Source organism: Beta vulgaris, chromosome 3, assembly GCF_026745355.1.
Source record: "Beta vulgaris subsp. vulgaris cultivar EL10 chromosome 3, EL10.2, whole genome shotgun sequence".
NCBI classification, from domain to species: domain Eukaryota; kingdom Viridiplantae; phylum Streptophyta; class Magnoliopsida; order Caryophyllales; family Amaranthaceae; genus Beta; species Beta vulgaris.
In genome coordinates this window covers 25,382,755-25,404,755 of record NC_079204.1, presented here as the reverse complement: position 1 = coordinate 25,404,755, position 22,001 = coordinate 25,382,755, and the positions used below count along the sequence as shown (strand labels likewise).

Here is a 22,001-nt window from a genome sequence, read left to right as displayed (position 1 = left end):
TCTATGATATTCTGTACATAAAGAGGATTTTCCACAGGATCATTTCCAATGGTATCAACTTTGCACACCTAATTTTTTGCCACATGTCAGCAGCTTGCTCTCTTTTTGCTACTGAACTACCCTTAGGAACAAGTTCCTGATTTGCTGCCAGTTTAAGCAGCAACATCGGTAATGGTAGGACATCCTAATAGAAACTCCAGTATATCATGACCAAATGACACCATAATGATCAATGGCAATTGTAATTTCCTCCCTCGCTTTCTCCATCTCTTACATTTAAAGATCCATCTGTTTGAAGCACTCACAAAAAAAAAAGCCATTAGTTTGAAAATGGGAGTAGCTATTTGTGGAATATGGAAGTAACCTTATGCGAGAAGACAAGATTTCCTTGTCCACTCCATGCTATTTATCTCTCCTTAACTAACTTTTCTTATTTCATACACTATAACTTGTGAGTTTGAAAACACCACCACAAGAAAACTTGTTAATTCCAAATACTAATGCAATAATAAAGATGTATATACAACATTCTACAAATGCATAACATAAAACATGTTTAGTAAGCAAATAACAATGGCGTTAAAGGTTATGAATTTTAGTAAGGTTGGAAAGAAAAAAATCAAGCGAATGTCCATGATGATGTGAGTCCATTCCAAAGATGTGTTTTTCTTCATACATTTGGATTACCATACATTACCATTTACCCCCACATAGATGTGGTATTAAGCGAGAATGATAAAAGTCACATGTTTGGGGATGAGGCGATTTTCCATTATATAATTGCCATTACTGCAATTTGGTGACATACACTTAATTACAAAGGTTAAGTGGGGGAAGTGATATCACATCCCTTAATTACATTGGAAAGCATAAAAGAATAGTATGTCTCTAACCCCAAAAAAAAGAAATGTATTAATTATTTTTTTTTAGTTTTTTTGACAGCAATGTATTAATTATTGAATTGGTAGATTTATAGTATTTAGCAAACGACTGAATCGGTAGAATTTGAACCTGAGAAACCTATTATTGGTGGAAACAAGAGTAGAATTTGTCAAACACTCAAACTCTAAGATACTTAAAAATATGTACTTGAAATTGACTAAAAGACGTTAGCGGAAATAACGTCACGAAGATTATGCTACTCTAGAACAATAAATAAAGGTAAAATCAAACTGAAATTTTCATAGCTTCCAAAGAATTCAACTCAAAGTATTATAGTTCTAAAACGTAAAGGAACATCCAAAAACATAGTCAACCACAACTTAACCAAAAACTACGAGACATGCAAGTCTCACACAAAATCTCAAATAAGTCAAAATACCTTTGAGACCTAACATTATATAAGACTCTCCATTTACTAGTGGAAAAATAAGGAAGGGCTACGGTCAAAACAGCCAGCCTTGCACGCCCCTTGCCCACCCCCAGCACACCCCCTGCCGGCCCCAGCCCCCCACCCCAGCCCACCCCTGCACTCCCTCGTGCCAGCCCTGTCAGGCCTGCCCACCCCCACACCTAGCCCACCCCCAGCCCACCCATGCCCCACCCCCAGCCCACCCATGGCCCACCCCCAGCCCTGCCCACCCCCAGCCCACCCATGCCCTTCCCCTTGCACTCCCCCAGCCCACCTGCCCCCACCCTACACTCCCCCCAGCCCACCCCTACCCTACCCCCTGCACTCCCCTCCCACCCCAGCCCACCTGCCCCCCACCCCTGCACTCCCTCCCAATCCCTGCCCACCCCAGCCCACCCCCTGCCCTGCCCCCCACCCCAGCCTACCCCAGCCCACCCCCTTCAATCTCTACACCACGACCCCAACCCACCCTCTGCCAGCCCCTCCACTCATTGCTGCCAGCCACCCCAGCACCCAACGAGCCCCATAGCCCAGCCCAACAGGCCACCATGGCAGCCCCCCCCACCCCACCCAAAACCTCCCTTCGATACGAAAGCAAACGATCAAATTGCAATAATATATGACAAGTTTTTGAACGTAATAATTAACTTTAAATATGTATATTTAATAATGTAACAAGTGTACATAGAATTGATACAAACTAGTAGATGTAGCTAATTATATCACGAATTCCACCAAAATGTATCATAAGCAATCATCACAAATGTGGGAAGCCAACTTATCCCGAACTTCATGTAATTCGCCTGTGGTGAAGGCCTCCAAACATGGTGTGTTATTCATATAAATCTTGCAAAACAACGAAGGAATAAACACGTAATATAAGAATTCAATCATTTACCATAGTTAGTAGTTCTAAAAATGACCTATACCTTCCCGAAATTCAATCAAAAACAAATGCAAGCCTGAAACTCTACACACTAGTTATATTATATCTCATATTATCATACCCAAAAATAAAATGGAGTTAAATGGCTCGAGAAACACGAATTAGACGCGAAAAGACAAAAATAGGCCTAAAATCACATTTATGTTCCCGATATACAACCAACAACCAATGCAAGCCTAAGAATCTACACAATAGTTACATCATACCTCACATGTTCATGTTCAAAATGGAATTGGGGTTAAATGACTCGATAAATACGATCTGGAAGCGTAAAAGGCAAAAATAGGCCTAAAAATGACATTTTCGTTCCCAAAAATATGCATGTGCTACTTTGTTTTCTAAACCAATTAATACCTATTACCAATCGATCTAATCTAAACTATCATATACTAATAAGATACATACCTTATGAAGATCATTGACATTAGTGCAACGGTTGACGATATCGAACATGTACCTCAACACGTAATAGCCACATGCAAGTCCATCATCTTGTTACGGACACTAAATGTTCACCAAAGGATGCATCCAATGACATTCATCTTAGATGTGTAGTATGTGGCTAAAAGTGTTTCTATATAAGGACAAATAAATTAGTCATGTTACCTCGACTGATATCCAAACAGGAGCTTTTGATGCTCGAAGTCCTGTTGCACTAATATGCTTCATCACACTACGTCAATACATTATTATAAGATTAGATGTACTAACTGTTTATATATATATAGATGATGAATAATGTGTAATATTAATAAGTGCGCATATATTGAGTTTCGATAAGGCTACCTATTTAACAATGATTTGATTAGTAAGGACCGTGGTGGTCGTCGACGCAAAGAATCAAAGTGGTAGACTTCGTTACATGACAAACATATCGCAAGCAGTGTCCAATAAGCCCTACAACAAGAAAATATAGTTATTATTAATCGTAGAATAATTAATAGGTCAATTTAATTATCGAATAATAAAAGTAAAGCGAGTTTAACAAGTATATACTTTTCAATATAAGGAACAAGAATGATCTTATGATATCCAAAACGAGATGATGCTTTGAAACTCATATCGAGATACTCTTTCACTTCGGCTTTGTTTTGTAAGCAATTGTCATCTCGTATTATGTTTGGACATAACCAACCAAACATTGACTCATCACTGGATGTTGTAATCAGTTCATTGTATAATAACCTGAGAAATCATATTGGTTAAAAGAAAACTTACTTATTGTGGAAGTTGAATTGAAAACTACTTAAGGCATATGTATATGTATATTTAATTTATATACATATGTATTACCTCTGAATGTTTGTATCATGGAAACATTCAACTCTATCCCACATAAGAATTCTTTAATATATCAACCTGAGAAATGAATGTCGATGAGTCCTCAAAGTAGTGGAATTGTTGCTCCCCCAAAGGAACCTCAATTGTACTATGATCGGGTAAATCGCTAGGGCACTCATGTAACCAATAACATGGAATACTAAGGTCTCGCACCACCTCTGGATCGATAAGAAGTGGATTCTTTGTCATAGAAACATTTTCCTTCACCACATTTCGTTCAACTTTATCACGTAAACTTGCTTTCTTATTAGGTGAACATGCCTTCTTTCCCTTCATGTCATGTGAGTCGGCCTTCCCCCAAACCTAGTAATTAGTTAAAAGTAAAGATATTACTGACAATCATAGGAACTATAAAACAAAACACGCATATATATATATATGTATGTTAATCATTGTACCTCATCTGAAAACCGCACCAATGCACGCGACCATAGAATATAACTGCCAAGGGCATCATTCAGTAACTGTAGAGCAACTTATGGCTTCGGCAGCGGAAGAGGTAATTATTCGAAACCAGACACAATTCCATTAAGGGTGAGCACATAGTGATTATCATCCACTAACTGGTTATGCAATCGTACTCGGTCACTAAGGGGTTATGCATGGCCATAAGCTACGAGAATGAAACTATCATAACCATCTCCTCGAGCTAATAGTTCACATGGTGTCTCTTCCTTTTAAAATAAACTCTATTTATAGTTAGTCTATGAAACAACATATAGTAAGAATTTCATGCATTTAAGAACAATAGTTGCTTAATAAAGCAAAGGGATTAAGTGATTACCTTCAACTCGGGTACTACAGGTTGATCAGGCTAGCAAGGTGTAATATCACTACCCCTCTTGAATGCAGCAAAAGTCGTGTGTTTAGCACTCGTGCTGATATCCGTATGCACCTATGTCATCTCCCTGAAATTATACAAATATACATATATAAAAAATTAAAATTCACATTGCCACTAGGGGGGGGGGAGTGTGTCAAGGGGGAGTCTGTGTGCAGGGGAGGGCAGCAGTGGGGGGGGGGGCAACAGTGGGGGTGTTTGTGTAAGGGAGGGTTTAGGCTGGGCAGGGTGTGGGATGGGGGGTTCTGTGTTCAAGGGGGGCAGGGCTTGCAGCAGTGGGGGAGGGGAGGGTTCTATGCAGGAGCAACAGTAAGGGAGGGAAGGGCAGCGGTGGGGGGGAGGGGTATGCAGGGGAGGGAGGGGAAGCAGTGGGGGGAGGGGAGGGGTTCTGTGCAGGGGCAGCAGTGGGGGAAGGGGAGGGTGTGCAGGGGAAGGGGTCTATGTGCAAGGGGGGGCAAAGCTGACAGTAGTGGGGGGGGAGGGTTCTATGCAGGGGCAGTAGTGGGGGGGAGGGGGGTCAGCTGCAGGGGCAGCGGTGGGGTTGAGGGGAGGGGCAGCAGTGGGGGGAGGGGTAGGGTGTTGGGAGGGGGGTCTGTGTGCAGGGGGGAGGGGAGGGGAGCATGTGCAGGGGCTTGGGAGGGCTGGAGCAGTAGGTGATCACCTGCCCACTGCTGCCAGCCCTCTCATGCCCGTGCACATGCCCCCCCCCCCTACATAGCCTACTCCCCTCCCCTGCACAGCCCACTCCCCTCCCCCTCCCGCACTACTGCCAGTCCCCCCTGCACACAGACCCCCTCCCCCCACTTCTGTCACCCATTACCCCACCCCTACACTCCCCCCAACCATCCCCCATCCGGCCCTGCATACCCCCTGCCCACCCCCAGCACACTCCTGCACAGCCCTGCATGCCCACCCCTTCACAGAACCCTCCCCCCAGCTGCCAGCCCTGCCCCCTTGCACACAGGACCGCAAATGCAACAAAAGTTAGGAGTTAGATCAACAAAAAAATGATATTTTCGTTCTCGAAATGCAACCAACAACAAATGAAAGCCTAAAACTCTACACAATAGTTACATTATACCTCATATAATCATGTTAAAAAAGAATTTGGGGTTATATGACTCGATAATTACGATTTGGAAGCGAAAAGGCAAAACTAGGCCTAAAATAACTTTTTCGTTCCCGAAATGCAACCAACTATAAATGCAAGCCTAAAACTCTACATAATAGTTACATTATACCTCATATAATCATGTTCCAAAAGAATTTGGGGCTAAAAAATTCGATAAATACGAATCGGACGCGAATCGACCAAACTAGGCCTAAAATGACCTTTTCGTTCCCCAAATTCAACATACAAGAAAAAATAAGCCTAAAAATCTACACAATAGTTACAAAAAGGAGAAATTACACAAATTTGAGTTTATGTCTCATGATTTATTGACCTTCCGCCGTTTCTTAGGATCCTCAAGTACATGTATCCCTTCCGTGTGATCTACACGCATATAGTTCTCCGACATATTCACATCATCTTCCACACTATTTTCAGGATAGGTAAAAGGGGGAGGTCCTCAAATGCATCATATTCTTCCTCATTATCAACATCACCAATACCGAGGATACTCCTTTTACCAGGTACAACAATTGACCACTTATTATCAGCAGGATCAGTTATAAAAAATACTTGCTTAACTTGTGATGCACTTACAAATGGCTCCTCAATTTCACGTAGACGACTAAGGTCAACAAGAGTGAATCCGCAAGGATCATTTTTCTTACCAATCGTGATTATCGTCAACCCACTTGCAACACAGGAGGGAAATATTAAAAGTATAGTAGTCCAGCTCCCATATTTCTTGTATTCGCCCATAATAATTGCTTTCAGCATGTACATACGACTTATCCTTCGAGCTTGTGTATTGTGTAGATGACGTCACAAGTGAAACACCACTATTTTGTTGCGATTTGACTCTTCAGATCTTGACGTTAAGTCCAAAACGTATACCCATTAATATCATAACCCTCATAAGAGCGTACAGCTTCACAGGACCAAATGCTAACCACTTGACTGTTTCAGGATCACTGTCATCCAAATCATTCACTACTCGTTTATGAAACCAATAAATGAAAGTATTGTTATGCATTTGCGTCAATGCCCTCACTCCTTTTCCAGGATTGCTAACACGTAATTCCTCCATATGTTCATGTAAATAAGGATGGACATCTGGTACGTGATGCAATACAAATAAGTGAGCTTGTTTACGCTTTTCTACGGAAGGTGTGATCAATTTTGAACCAATTGTACCCTTGCCCTCAAGTCTGCCCTCGTGTCGGGATGTCGGAAGTCCAACAGGATCAACACTAGCAAAATACTCAGCCACAAAATTACTGATCTCTTCACCCACAATCCCTTGAATTATACTACCTTCTGGTTGTGCAGGATTCCGAACTTTATCCTTCAAAGTTCCCATATATCTCTCAAAAGGATAGCACCACCTCAAAAACACTGGACCACACAGCTTAATTTCTCGAACTAGATGGACAATGAGATGGACCATAATGTCAAAGAATGCAGGGGGAGGGGACATCTCAAATTTGCATAGAGTTTCAACTACTCTGGCCTGCAAGGAATCGAGGGTCGACGGTTCTAGGACTTTGCTGCATGTTGTATGAAAAAATGAACAAAGTTCTGTAATGGTGTGCCTCACATGCTTTGGAAGTATCCCACAAATTGCAATCGGTAAGAATACTTGCATCATGACATGACAATCGTGAGATTTCATACTCGATAACTTCAACTCACCATTTAAGGTAAAAACGCTTCATATTCGATGAGTAGCCAGTGGGACCTTAATGCCATACAATGACTCGCAAAAAATCCGTTTCTCTGCACGCGACATTCTGTAGCAAGCTGGTGGCAAATAATTCTTCTCGAATCCTCCACCTCTTTTACTTTTTTGAGTTTCATCATCAACCCTTTCCTCCACTATTTTCTTCTTCCTTCCGTCCCTTTTCTGAGCCCACAACTCTGGTCGAAGCCCCTGTTTTTCCAAGTAAAGTCGTGACGCCTTAACATCTTTTGTCTTACCCGAAATATTCATAAGTGTCGCAAGAATAGCTTCAAAAACATTCTTCTCTATGTGCATGACATCCAAATAATGTCTGACCTTTAGATATTTTAAATATGGGAGTTTTTAAAAAATGGACTCCTTTTTCCATAATCCTGTAGGTCGATCAACCTCACTAGCAGGTTTACCAAAGATTGTTTCAATGACCTTCACCTGATTATAAACTATAGTACCAGTTAATAGTCTATGAGGAAATTCTTCTTCAACCATCCCATCGAATGCCTTCTTCTTAAACCGATAGGGATGGTCGCGTCTGAGGACCGTGCGTGTGCGCATATACACATGTTTGTAGCCCTTACACTAAAAAAAAAACTACATATAGAGGCAATCCAAAATTGCATCTAAATATATATTTGTAGCCTCTAATGGTGTTTAGAAACAATTTTTTGGTTGCCTCTAATTAGTCTGTCGCTAATTATAGGTTGCCCCTAATGCCACGTTTTAGAGGCAGACAAGTTATGGTGCTGCTAAAGACTCTTATGTTTAGAGACAACCATATGCATGTCGCTAATTATAGGTTGCCCCTAATGCGACGTTTTAGAGGTAGACAAATTATGGTATCTGCTAAAGACTCTTAAGTTTAGAGGCAAACATATGACTGTCGCTAATTATAGGTTGCCCCTAATGCGTCATTTAGAGGCAGACAAGTTATGGTGCGGCTAAAGACTGATATCTTTAGAGGCAACCATATGTCTGTCGCTAATAATAGGTTGCCCCTAATGCCACCTTTTGAGGCACACAAGTTACAGTTCTGCTAAAGCCTCTTACGTTTTAGAGGCAACCATATGTCTGTCGCTAATTATAGGTTGCCCCTAATGCCACCTTTTTGGGGCACACAAGTTATATTGCTGATAAGACCACTTATATTTAGAGGCACCATTAATCCATCTCTAATTATATGTTGCCTCTAATGCAACCATAAGTTAATCGCTAAAGGATGTTTTTAGGTGCAACTTTTGACATTTTTATTAAAACTATTAGGGGCAACTACACATTTTACAGTTTAAGATTTATGAATTAATACATATATATGCTATATTAATACTAAATGTAAACAAACAAAACAATTTAATGAATCAATAAAAAGCTACTATATAGATAAAAAATAATTGTCATTTATATAAACACCTTAATCAACTAACATGTCTAATTGGTTGTTCACAATTGTTACAGTAAAAAGAAATTGGAAACTACAAGAGAGAAAAAAAAAAAGATATCTAATAGTTTGAATAGTGTCATTCCATATTTCAATTGACTCAGTCTTTGTTAGTGTCATGCTATTTTCTTCCTCATATTATTCTTCAATTGTTTGAATAGTTGGATTCCGCAAGCACCTGCAACACATGCATATAGTAAATATTAGTTTAATAACAAATATTAGTTTAACAAAGTTGTAATAACTTGTACAATAATTGGCTTAGCCGGTAGTAGTAGCACGCAATGGCACGACAACTTGCACCGAAAACAACTAAAAAGCATAGCAACCGATGCAATAACACAAGATTAAGAACATGAACAACAATGATCGTGCAAAAACAAACATGAGCAAGTCAGCAGCACAAACCTTTCCAGATTGACTAAAAATACTTATCTAACAGCATCAAAGCCACAACTAGAAGGATTCAGGTAGCAAATTTATTCACCATTATTTACAACCGTTATAGTAACTATAAATATCTATTCATGATATCTTGAATTTGAACTTCATTAAAAAAATTAGAAACTTACATGAAAACCACCTTATTTTCCTTAATTTGACAGCTCCAATATGACACCATGAACAAATATCTGCACCAAAAGATTGAAAAAAAGAAAAGACATTTGTTACCCAAAGATAAGATCAAAAAAATTTAACATCATAAATGCATATAAGATAAGCATAACTCTATACCACTTAATCTAACAGTGGAAACCTATTTTTATACTCTATACCAAAATCACACAGCAAAATTAGAGAACTAAAGTCAACTGAGAGGTAGTAACCTTAACAATTTGCAGCTGCGCGAAAATTAATCATCTAAACAGCTTCGATTGGCTAAATCAATAATCTAAACAAAAGGATAGCCGTTTAAGAAGGGACAAAGAGCTGAATGTGACTGCAGGACCAAATAAATAAGCAAAAAAATAGAAGCAGTGAGCAATGGCCGCAACAGAACAATCAACAATTCTTCCTTCAAGCCAATAGCTTTTTGATCAGGCTGAAAAAAAAACATTAGTAAAAAGTTGTAAAATGATTAAGATATCTAGCACTTAATTCACTACAGATGAAAATTGATTCTAACCTGCCTTATATTCATTGGTCTCTCACCCAGTGATGAGAAAATATGAGCAAGCTCTGCCTCAGCATCAGCAATTGCCTGCCGTAACTGAGCCCAAGTTTGGTAAGCTTGATCAACCTTTCTCGTGTAGATTTCCAGACAAAGCAATTTAACAAATATGTTGAAAATTTTTCTGCAAAGTTTCAAAGATGTATGATTGTGTATTATAATCTATGTCACACTTCAAACATTTCAGGCTTGTAGATCATGCATGCACCTAGGAAGACTAAGGATGGTAAACACTGCCAACGAGTTCCAGACATGTCTGATACAGGCGCATGAGTGATATGTATGTCCTCCTACATACACGGTGTTGAGCACCATCCACATACTCCACAGCGCATGATAAAGGCGTTGTACCAAGCTTATCCAACATGGGTGTTGTCAAGGGCTTTTCCTATAAAGTTCCTTTTAATATATTTGAAGGATCATATTAAGAGACTCGTGTTCAAATATGTGTTCAATACTACAGTAGTGCCGAACAAATCAAGGAGTTAGAAGTACATCCTGATTTTAATGTCTGGCCTCAGATAAGTGAAAGCTCTACAACAAAATTCAAGAACTACAAATATATTAACAATCAGATGTCGTGTAGGATACTAATTTATCAATTAGTCAAGTCAATACAATTATTAGAATATCCCATAGCGAGAACAAATTAATAAGATGTAAATCCATGCTGATAAAATGATTCTAATTATAGGAGTTCATGAAACGGTCCTGTAAAACAGCATACAAGTAATCAACAAGTCACACTTTCTTCCAAAGCATGAAACAGACGTGTACGTATGGTTGACAGAGAAATCGAAAACTCCTAATTTATACCTCGATACAGAAAAGCTCCTTATCCAACAATTCGATCGATTCACCTATAAACACGAGAAATTGGTGAGGGAAATGAAGGATTAGGGTTTTGAATTTGGGGGAAATAGAGGAGAGAGAAAGAATACCTTGAGTTTTTGCGTTAGTGACGAGATTTACGCCGTCGGTGATAAAGTGATGTTGAAGACCGATGTGAAAACGGCATTGCTGAGCAAAGCCGAGAGTCAGATAGAGAGAATGAGGGACAACTGAGAAGACGGCTGGGCTGGGAATTGGGGGGAAATGAAATGAGGGACTAGGGTTTTTCTTTCAATTCTCAAACGAAGTGTTTTTGAAATTTCCTTTTTTTTTTTCAAAAGTGTTTTTGAAATTTTAGTTGTACAGCAATAATCTAAATTTGAATTTATTTGGGACTCTTCCTTATTATTATATTATTATTATATATTATTATTATTATTATTATTATTATTATTATTATTATATTATATTATTATTATTATTATTATTATTATTATTATTATTATTATATTATTATTATTTATTTTTTTTTATTTACTTATAATAATAAATAATTATTATTATTACTTATTATTATCATCATTATATTATGTAATAATAATATTATTATTATTGTTATAAAAGAAAAATGTACAAGTTGTTATTATTAAGTTGAATGAACGCAACCTAAGGGTGCATTCTTTTCAACGTATATAAGCACTATAATGCTTATTTTGAAAATGATTAGATTAAAATTGATCAAACTAGCTAAGATTAGAAAATTTGAAATTATATGCTCCCTCTATTCCATAATTTTTTGTGCATTTCACTGTTCATACGCTTCTCAACGCACATTTTATGTCATAAATATATGTGATTACATATTTGTAAAAATTATTGCAATTGGATATTAATATTATACTCATTAAGACAATTCAAACAAGACCCCACATGACTATATTTACTTTTATATGTTGATCAATATATAGAAGATTATCTCTGCATGTGAATAGTGTAAATAACTCAAATGCACTAAAAATTATGGAACGGAGAGAGTAATAATATTCAGTTTAGATAAGAAAAAATCAAATCGAATCACATCGGATTCGACTAATTATAACCTTAAAACCAACGAAGTATAATAAGAAGAATTCATATTAGATCAGGAAAATTTATATCATATAAGAAAATTTACACCAACCCAATTGTTAGTTGATGATCGCCACTGTCAATAGCGAATCGTAAACAGATCAGATTATCCAAATAAAACTCAAATATGAACCCACATCCTGTATAACATAATGTAAATTGAATATAATCCAGAAAATTCGAAGTAGTCAAAGCCAAAATTCGAACTAACTCGAAGCAGAATTTTACCCCAAAACCCCTCAAAATTCAAAGCCCCAAACCCACATAATTAAGATCCCAAATTTCGAACTTAATCCAGAAAATTCGAAGATAAAAAAAGTTGAGATGCACCAAATTGGAGAAAAAGAACTTACCGAAATCGCAATGAAGGAGACGGTGAAGTGAGAGAGATGAAGGGCAACGAAGGGAGGAGTGAAGGTGAGGTGAGAGAAAGAGATTGAAAGAAGAATGTGTCGGTGTGAGGGTGAGTATTTTGATATGTATGTGAGGTGATAGAAAGCGAGTGAAAATGTGAGGTATAATGAGGTGTATCCCGCTATGAGTGTCGTAGATTTAGAGGTTTCAATTCAAATCAATCAAATATGGACTTCTAGATTCACAATCCCTTGCTAAACCTAGTAGTCATAATCCAATTTAGACCTAATTTTAGTCTGCATGGGTCTATGGGTATGAGTTATGACTATGGGTAGGGTATGGGTCAAATAGCTATCGGGAGAGTAAGGGTAAGGCCACTCCTCTCATACCCATACCCTACCAAAACCTTACCCACATACTCAGTTAAAAAATTATATATGTATTTTTTTAAAATTTTGAATATATAGGAAGAAGATCATGTGAAAATCGTGAAAACTATGAAAAACAAATTAAAAGGTGTACATATGATGTTCAAAGGGGAATTTGTTTTTCATTAATGATTTTGTCGTAAATATTAACAACTTTATTTCGAAAAGATACACCTTCAATTGTAACATTTACCCATTTAATTTGAAAATATATCATTTTTAGTTCTAATATAAACTAATATATGAAAAACTCTAAACTTCTAATCTTCTATATACTTTCGTAGAAACAAAATTTGCCGCTCTACTTTCTCAATTCTCAATCTAACTCTCACTTTTTGATCGTAGTTTTGCAAAAAAATCAATATAGAAATGATATTTTGTGATGTATATTGAAGGTTTATTATATTTCGGAAAAAAATTACACTATACTCATTAAGGACCTTAGACCCTACCCATACCCTATCGAACCCTATGGGTACGGGTAATGATGATTGCATAAATTTTGAATGAGTTATTTAAATATATATCTTTAGTAATGATTGCATAAAGTTTCTTAGAAACAATATATCGAACATATGTGGGTCAAAAACTATGGATACGTTCTCTTTGCCTGATCTAATCTGATAAGATTCGATAAGAGCTGAAATTATTAGAGACCTTTAATAATATTTGACCGTCATTTAAATAAATTTTTAAAAAATAAGCGGGAGTTTTTTTTTTTTTGGTGAAAAGAGTTTAAGCGCTGTTTTTTTTTTGGTGTAAAGAGTTTAAGCGCTTTATTTTCACTAACTTTCTAGAACTCGTTTCTTTCCCTCATCATCCACTCTCAGCTCATCCGGTTCCCCTCTCTCTCCTCTCTGTTCCTCGTCTCTCTCAATCTCTATCTCAACTCACCTCCTTTTTTCTCTCTCATCTCCAAGCAGCGACGAACGTCGTTCCTCCTGTAAGTTTTTTAATTTTGTAATGAATTCACCGGTCATTTCCTTCGGCAGTCTGCTCGTCTTCGTGCGGATTCCGTCGCTATTCAAGCAACTTTATTTTATCACCACCACGCTACTGCCTATCACCATCACGCCATGTCATCGCCAATCGAACATCATTCCGGTAATTATTGATTCATCTCGAACTCTTACTTGTTTGTTAGGGTAATTAAATTACCATATTTCTTTTATTGGAATTCATGTTTTTTGTATATATTCATTGTAATTGAACTATTTGCCATGATTATTGTGCAGCAAATGAAGCTACAATTGGACTTAATTTAGGTATGTTTGTCTTCTTCGATGTCTGTAAGTCCAACACTCTCTTCTGAAATGGTCATTCAAAGAAAATGGTTCTTGCTTGCAATCCTTATTACTATCTTGACATTTACATTTCAGAGGCAAAATTGCTGCTTGTGCTATCAATCGTATATTGTAGTTGGGGAGACTATTATTTAAGTCTTTACGATAATGCATTTAGATCCATTATTCTATGCTATGGAAAGGATCCGTTGCCACTGTGTGTCTCACCTGACTTTCATATTTAGAGGAAAAAGTGGTGTTTGGAGCTAAATTTATTTTGTGTTATTAATGTCAATCAGGCATATGAATTTTGTCTATGTACTCATAACCTGTAATTTTATATGTTCCTCTAGACTCCAGTCATTGACGATTTGGTACGTACACAAAGGCTTTGGGATATGAAAAACAAAGAGGTGAAAATTTTCTATATGTGTGAAATTCGCAAGGACTTCACAATCGACGCAACTTTCAAGGGGAATGCGTCTTGTTTCTTGAATCATAGTTGTGATCCAAACTGCAAATTGGAGAAATGGTGAGTTTTTCAGATTGTTCTATTATAACTACTAAAGACGAGCTTATATGAATGGAGGTGTTGACGTGTAGTGTCTACTATTAATGCTATTTTGAGATCTGTTTTTTCTTATATGATAAACAAAGTCTTGATCATAATATTCGTGCTCTGCTGCAATTTGGCTATAGACCCTGCAGACTGTAGAGTCTTTCATGAATTGGTCTCCTTTGCACCCAGATCACTTGAATATGATTCTCCAATTCATCTGAAAGGAATTAAGACAATAATTGGTTATACTAGATAAGCTTGGTGATTGCTTGGTTGATTCACTAAGTTGTCCTTATTCAAAAGATTTTGCTTGCCAATAATATCTACCAAACTGATGAGTAAGATTCTCTTGTAATGCTCATCACCTTGTCTCTTTGGCTTTTTCCCTGGTTACTGGACATGATGTTATACCATTTCATGAGTTCTAAATGGCATTGTTTGACATGACTATTTGATGCTAATATCATACTTTCGTTGCAATTGGAGTATCTCTGGAGGCAGATGGGGTGATGGGGACTGCTTTCCTATGCTGATATTAGCCTGCAGATTGTAATTGTCGTGTTAGTGTTTGAACATATTGGTCTGTTTTTTACTAAATCTAAGTCATTGTGAATATTGCTGCAATGGACCATGTGCTCTGACTTCTTTCATGCTCTTAACTGCTATAGTTTCTCAATGTTCTAGTGGATGAATGTGTAAGTGGATGTAAGGTTATAGAATAAATCAATAAAGGAAGATGGCTTACTTTTAGTTGACTTTGATGCTAGATTTTCCTCCTCTACCTCCCCCACCCCCAAGAAAAAAAGATGAAAAAAATAGAAGATGAATGTAAGTAGAATGGAGAGATTCATTTCTCATTGGTAACCTTGATAGGTCAAAATTACATGGGTACTTATTTTAACACTTCATGTAAATAAATACTAAACTAGAATTTGATAGAGCATATTGTTTAGGTGGTAATAAATGGATGTGAAACAGGATAGTTTGTCCCCTCAGTTTATTATAATGCCAGAGCGATGGAGCAATATCTTATTTGAAGAGGAAGGAAGAGAAGGGGGGGTGTGCAAGTAGCTTTATATGGAGTTAGGGTAGTACTTTCTCCTACTCATATTTGGTTACTGGACATGATGTTATATGGAAATTTAACCCCGCCCATCCGTGCTATTTGGACGCCTCATCAACTCTCTCTCTCTCTCTTTCTCTTCGTATCACGTGTCCTGTGGATCAAATGACCAACCATTTAACCTATTTCTTTGTCTGGCGATTGTTTTTGGTGGTCAATGGTACATAAGTGTTCCCCTGTTAGAATGAGAGGGCCGGTTTTCTTTACATTAGTTGAAGGCATTCCCTAGTCCAAGACTTCATGACAAAAATGAGTAGTTAAGCAAGACTTTGGTTAGTCCCTCCTAATCTGAAGCTAGAAAAGCTAGCAAAAGGCTTATAGAAACTTTGGCGAAGATCAGTTGACTAGAAACTAAAAGCTAAATTTTCATGCTAAGTGCTAAATTAAGAAATACTACTTTATTTTGGGAAATCTCTCTCAAGGAGTCATGCGTAATGTCTTATGTAAGCTAACAACATTTAAGAACCATGGTTTTACTGTTTACTTGTTTCTAGGAATTAATTGCGACACATTTTTTTTATCAGTTTTATGTATTCTGTCTCATTGTAACTGTCTCAGCCTCTTAGGAGAAGAAGCTTATCCAGAGAGCGCAATTACTACATGTCTCCCTAGTTATTTGTGTTGTGATCTTTTTATATATTTTTCTGAACTTCTCGTAACTCTTCTTATTTTTTATTTGTTTGTGATCTTTTATATATTTTTCTGAACTTCTCGTAATTTTCTTATTTTCTCTGAACTTTTTGTCTTTTTTTCTTTTTTTTGTATTTTTTCTAAAAACAAGCAAAAATTAAGTGCAGATGCTCCTATAATTATCACCGCCACTAGTGCAGCTCAGGCAGCAGCTGCTACCATCAAGCAACAAAAAGTTGTCCTGTGAAGCTTCATCAATTTGGTAGAGATGAAAATCTTCAGAAACTTATGGATATGGCTAGGAGGTCTGATGCTAGACAGCGTAAAAGATCTCCTTTGGATGCTAAGAGAATGTCGTATGTTGGAAATGACTACTCCTATCCGAGGATGGAAGGTGAATCTAGCACTAATGAGAGTGAAGCTTATGAGTGAAATTGTGATTTGTTACTTCAGATAGCTGTAGAATTCTTCAGCGATGCAGCTGAGGAACCAGTCTAGGTGCTCTAATTTTTTTATAAGTTAGTTGAATTTTTGGAATCTTCTAACGTTATATTGATATGTATATGATTTTGTAGTGAATGATATTGAATGAAAGGTATTGAAATTATAAAGTCATCTGAATTATCTTAATACAAGTGCCTAGCTTTTCTATATAAATGTAAATTACTTGTAGATTATGAAAGACACGCATGGAGCAGGTGAAACAAATTGGAGAAGCGTATAATAATATTGAAATATTGCTTTTTTTTTTTTAAAAAAAACGGTTAAAGAGACCACCTTTTTCTTTTAGGTGGTGTTTTCAGAAATGATTAAAAAGACCACCTACATATTAAAAATGATTTCTTTGTAAGATAAAAAAGACCATTTATCTGTAAAATGTGGTGCCTTATACTTCTTTCTTTTTTCCCTATTTAAATTCATAAATAACCATTTATTTTAAGGAAGTGGTCTCTTCTATCAATTAAGAAACCACCCTCAATAAGTGGTTATTTATCCTGAGAGACCTATGAGTTGAAGACCACCTCTCATGTGGTCTCTAAATGAGATTTTAGGGGGTCTCTTTAGGCTTTTTGTAGTGGTGTCAAATTAAAGTACGTGTAAACTACAAAATTGAAATTTATAAACTTATAGTAGTGAAATTAGTCATTACCTAACCTTGAATTTTTATGGAAGATTCAACTTTCTTCAATTTCTTATCTCTGACTTTTGTAGTAGTGAAATTGTGAAAATTGTCTTTTATGAAAATTCAGTTTATCAGTTCTCAATTTCCGTTCTCATAAACAATTATTTTCAACTCAATTTAGTTCAATTCAATTTAATTGATCAGTTCAGATATTTTAATCTGAAACCAATCTGATTCAACTTGATATAATTCGAATAGTACCTACATCCGACATCTGATATAATCTGAATCCGCCACAATCCGATATTGAAAGATCCGAAATCCGAGTTGCCAGAAAAAGACTATCCGAAATCAAAATAATATCAACCCGTAACAATCGTCTATACAATAAGATCCGTCAATGTAAATGGGTGAATTTAACATGTTTTTTTTAACCTTACATTATTAAATTTTTAATAAAAAAATAGTAGATTATTATTGGAATTTTAATATCTAGAATAAACTATTGTTCATTTGTGGACCTTGTGAGTGTGTCGCTATGAAATATTATATGACACTAAATACATGGCTTTAGAGACAACTAACTAAATTTGATGCTAAAAAAATTGGCTTTAGAGACAACTAAATTCATGTGACGTTAAATACATCGCTTTAGAGACAACTAAATTCATGTGACGTTAAATACATCGCTTTAGAGACAACTAACTACAGTTGATGCTGAAAAAATGGCTTTAGAGACAACTAAATTCATGTGACGCTAAATACATGACTTTAGAGACAACTAACTACAGTTGATGCTGAAAAAAATGGCTTTAGAGACAACTAAAGTCATGTGACGCTAAATACATAGCTTTAGAGACAACTAACTATAGTTGATGCTAAAAAAAATGGTTTTAGAGACAATTAAATTCATGTGATGCTAAAAATATGAATTTAGAGACAACAAATATTCATGTGATGCTAAAAACATGGTTTCAGAGGCAACCAACATTCGTTTGATGCTGAAATGTATCTTTAGAGGCACCAGAATATACTTGACACTAAAAACCATATAATTAGAGGCAACCATGTTTATGTGATGGTAAAAGGGGGTTTTAGAGGCAAGTCGGCCAAATGACGTGCCTCTATAGCCAATTTTTTTTGTAGTGTTAAGGTGTGTAAATTTCATGTCATCTACACAAATCAGGCAGCGTTGTTTCCTCTAGTCTTATACCCAGATAAGTTCCCATAAGTTGGATAATCTTTCATAGTACAAAAAAGCATGGCACGCAGAGTGAACATCTCATTAGCATACGCATCAAAATACTAACACTCCTTCGTTCCACATCTTCTGTAAATCTTCAACAAGCGGCTGGAGGTATACATCTTTGTCATTTCCAGGTTGTTTGGGCCCCGATATAAGAAGTGACAGCATCATGTACTTGCGTTTCATGCACAACCAAGGAGGAAAGTTATAAACCACTAAAACTATTGGCCATGTACTATGTTGCGAACTGAGATTGCCAAAAGGGTTCATGCTATCCGTACAAAATCCAAGCCTCAGATTCCAATCCTCATTACCAAATGGCTTATGCACCCTAATGATACTTTTCCACTCAGGCGAATCAGCCGGATGCTTGAGCATACCGTCTTTCTTCTTACGATCTGCATGCCACCTCAAATTCTTCGCACCTCCTTTAATTGAGAACATGCGCTTAAATCTAGGTATTATGGGTAGATACCACAACACCTTAGCTGCTGGTGATCCTTCACTACCTCCAGCTCCTTCACACTTGTACCTCGACAATCCACAACGTGGACACTCATGTAAATGCTCATACTTATTACGATAAAGCACACAATCGTTAGGACAAGCATGTATCCGCTCGTACTCTAAATCGAAAGGACACATCAGTTTCTTCGCATAATAGTACGATTTTGGCAGTTCATTTCCATCAGGGACCATATCAGCTAAAACTTCTAACAACGATGTGAAACTAGAGTCCGTCCAACCAGCTTTCGACTTAATGTTGAGCAGTGTTATCGCCGCGGAAAGTTTGGTGTACTTTGTACAACCTGGATACAACGGCTTTTCAGCAGCCTCAGACATAGACTCAAAAATACGAGGTCGTTTACACGACTGATCTTCAACCTCATGTATCATCTCGTCTACCCGATCCCTATCATCATCTGCAAACTCATGATCCCAATTCTCATCCCCTAATTCATGATCCTTCTTTTCTTCACATACATCGTTCATTACTCTAGAGCTTCCTATATACCTTCCCTGCTCACATTTCTACATGTATACTACTAACCGTGCTCACATTTCTACAATCGACACAAAGACAATAAAAGTCGACTGCTCCAGAGGATGTTTGATATTGTAATGCAGTTGTACAGAATTCCGAGATCCCTTTCACAAACTCAATCAATTCACGACTACCATACATCCAAGTATGATCCATCTCATTCAAGAAGACCTCTAATAATTAAAACACAACCATTCATTATAATGTATCAATCATTATTTAAGTACATACACTCACATATTTAAATCACACACGTATAGAGCAAGCTAAAATCGTGACATGTTCAATTGTATACATGCAGCCGAAGGTGCTTATCACTCCAACCTAACCCATCCTTGGACGTCTAATCTCACTAGTGAATATATGCCAACTTTTCAATTCTAAGGAAAATCCGGCAGCATTTCCCTATAGTTCTCCAAGTACACGATGTACATAATTGCTTATATGTACCCAGAGAACAATGTAGAGAAACGATAAGCCAAGAATTTCCTCAGAATCGAAAAGAAGACACACATTCACCACCTAAGTAAGATTTCATAGCTAAATTACATTGCATTTTCATAAAATCTCATATCAAGAAATATACATACACTACACAAACCCTCCGAAATTCCCATCAGCTGGTACGAATTGGACATGAAAAGGCGAAAATAGGCCTAAAATGACCCGAGAATCAGGTCACATGGCAATGGAATGCCCATCAGCTGTTAACGGCTGAGTTGGAACTGTTATAAATGTGGAGAGCACCAGATGGGCATTCGATTGCCATGTGACCTTCGCTCCACATTTGCAACAACCCCCCCCCCAACCACCGTCACTACTACCCCCCACTGCACTGCCTCATTGCCATGTAGGCGTAAAATGACCTTTTCGTTTCCTAAATTCAACCAACAACAAATGGAAGCCTAAAAATCTACACAATAATTACATTATACCTAAGCCCTCCCCCATCCCCTGCCCAACATCTCCAGCCCTCCCCCATACATTTCCAGCCCTCCCCCACACCCTGTCCAGCCTCCCCAACCCTCCTTCACCCTTGCCAGCCCTCCCCACTCTGCCCTGCATCCCCAGCCCTCCCCTACCCATGCCAGCCCTCCCCACCCATTGCCAGCCCTCCCCACCCCCTGTCCAGCCTCCCCAAACCTCCCCCCCCTTGTCAGGCCTCCCCACCCCCTGTCAGCATCCACAACCATCCCACCCCTGCCAGCCCTTCCCACCACCTACCCAACACCCCACCCCTACCCACCTCCCTCAGCCCTCCCCCACCCCCTACAATCACTGTTTCAGCTAATACAACCACATTTTATAATAAAAAATAGAAGTTGATTTGAAAATCAAATGAAATTAAACAAAAATTCAAGATAAAAGAGGAGAGAGAGTGAGGGGATTTACCGAAAGAGAGTGAAAGAAGGGATGCTTCACAAACAATGCAGTAGTGGAGGAGAGAAGAGAAGAAGGAGCGCAAGGTGGTGCAGCTGCGTGGTGGTGGTGTCAATGTAGTGGAGGAGAGAATGAACCAATGCGTGGTGGTGGAGCACTGGTGGTGGCATCAATGTAGTTGGTGCGTCGTCGTGGCGGTGTGCATTGGTGGTGCGTGAAATGCGTGGTGGTGGCGCACTAGTGGGTCAATGTGTTGGCGAAGGTAGGGTTCGCGCAAGGAGAAGTTCGCTCGAGAATTTCGTGTAAGGGAAGGAAACTGAAATGGGGGTATTGTATGTATGCGCGCAATTAGAATATAAAAAAAATTTGAAAGTGAAGGGTTGTGATTAGCCCAAAAAATGCACCACTTCGTGTATGAAGGGCTGCGGTTTTTGGGCTAATCGCAGCCCTTCACTAATAGGGCTGCGGTTAGCCTAAAAACCACAGCCCATCATACAGTACGAAGGGCCGCGTTTTCTTGTTAACCGCAACCTTAATTCACTAAAAGGGCTGTGGTTTTCATTAAAACTGCAGCCCTTCATACATGAAGGGCTGCGTTTTAAAAAAACGCAGTCCTTCCAGCGCACCCTTCCTTTTAAACTCATCCACTAGAAACACTATGAGAAACTTCCTCTCATTTTCGACCCACACTCTGCTAGTCGAAGCAGCCACAAGTCTAGAGGTCATTTCCATCTGCAATGATATATTAAATAATTCCACAGTCAGTGGGGAGTAACTAGCAGTTTTCCTAGAACAAAAGAAATCAAAATCCAATTTAGACGTAGATTAGTAATAAAGGAAGGATCAAGCCAAGACAACTACAAAATATATCCATATTCATAAAGCTCATTAGTAATACAAATGAAAAGTAAATAACAAGTAATAGGATAAAATAATC

At 37.9% G+C, this 22,001-nt stretch overlaps 1 protein-coding gene and 1 long non-coding RNA gene across 6 annotated transcripts; one reads left to right on the top strand and one right to left on the bottom strand.

The window, feature by feature from the left end:
- Positions 1-13,316: 13,316 nt before the first annotated feature.
- LOC125491507 (histone-lysine N-methyltransferase ASHR3-like) lies at positions 13,317-16,885 on the top strand. Of its 5 annotated transcripts, none has more exons than XM_010695595.4 (4): positions 13,317-13,779; positions 13,911-13,964; positions 14,319-14,490; positions 16,433-16,885. In XM_010695595.4, the coding sequence occupies exons 1-4, from the start codon at positions 13,752-13,754 to the stop codon at positions 16,515-16,517; spliced, it is 339 nt and encodes a 112-aa protein (XP_010693897.1). In that variant the 5' UTR covers positions 13,317-13,751; the 3' UTR covers positions 16,518-16,885. The 5 variants fall into 5 exon arrangements, 3 of the variants coding, with proteins under 3 accessions (XP_010693897.1, XP_010693899.1, XP_010693898.1); XM_010695597.4 differs by having other exon boundaries at positions 13,318-13,779; positions 16,422-16,885; XM_010695596.3 differs by having other exon boundaries at positions 13,319-13,779; positions 13,911-13,940.
- Positions 13,639-15,222, bottom strand: LOC109136395 (uncharacterized). Its single transcript, XR_002041325.3, has 2 exons — positions 14,883-15,222; positions 13,639-14,734 (listed from the first exon to the last, which is right to left on the bottom strand). It is a non-coding gene; the product is annotated as an uncharacterized LOC109136395 (long non-coding RNA).
- Positions 16,886-22,001: the final 5,116 nt, after the last annotated feature.

Coding starts and splice junctions, on each gene's coding strand:
- LOC125491507 (XM_010695595.4), top strand. CDS start 13,752: ATGTCATCGCCAATCGAACATCATTCCG. Junction 13,780..13,910: donor GCCAATCGAACATCATTCCG/GTAATTATTGAT, acceptor ATTATTGTGCAG/CAAATGAAGCTACAATTGGA. Junction 14,491..16,432: donor AACTGCAAATTGGAGAAATG/GTGAGTTTTTCA, acceptor GCAAAAATTAAG/TGCAGATGCTCCTATAATTA.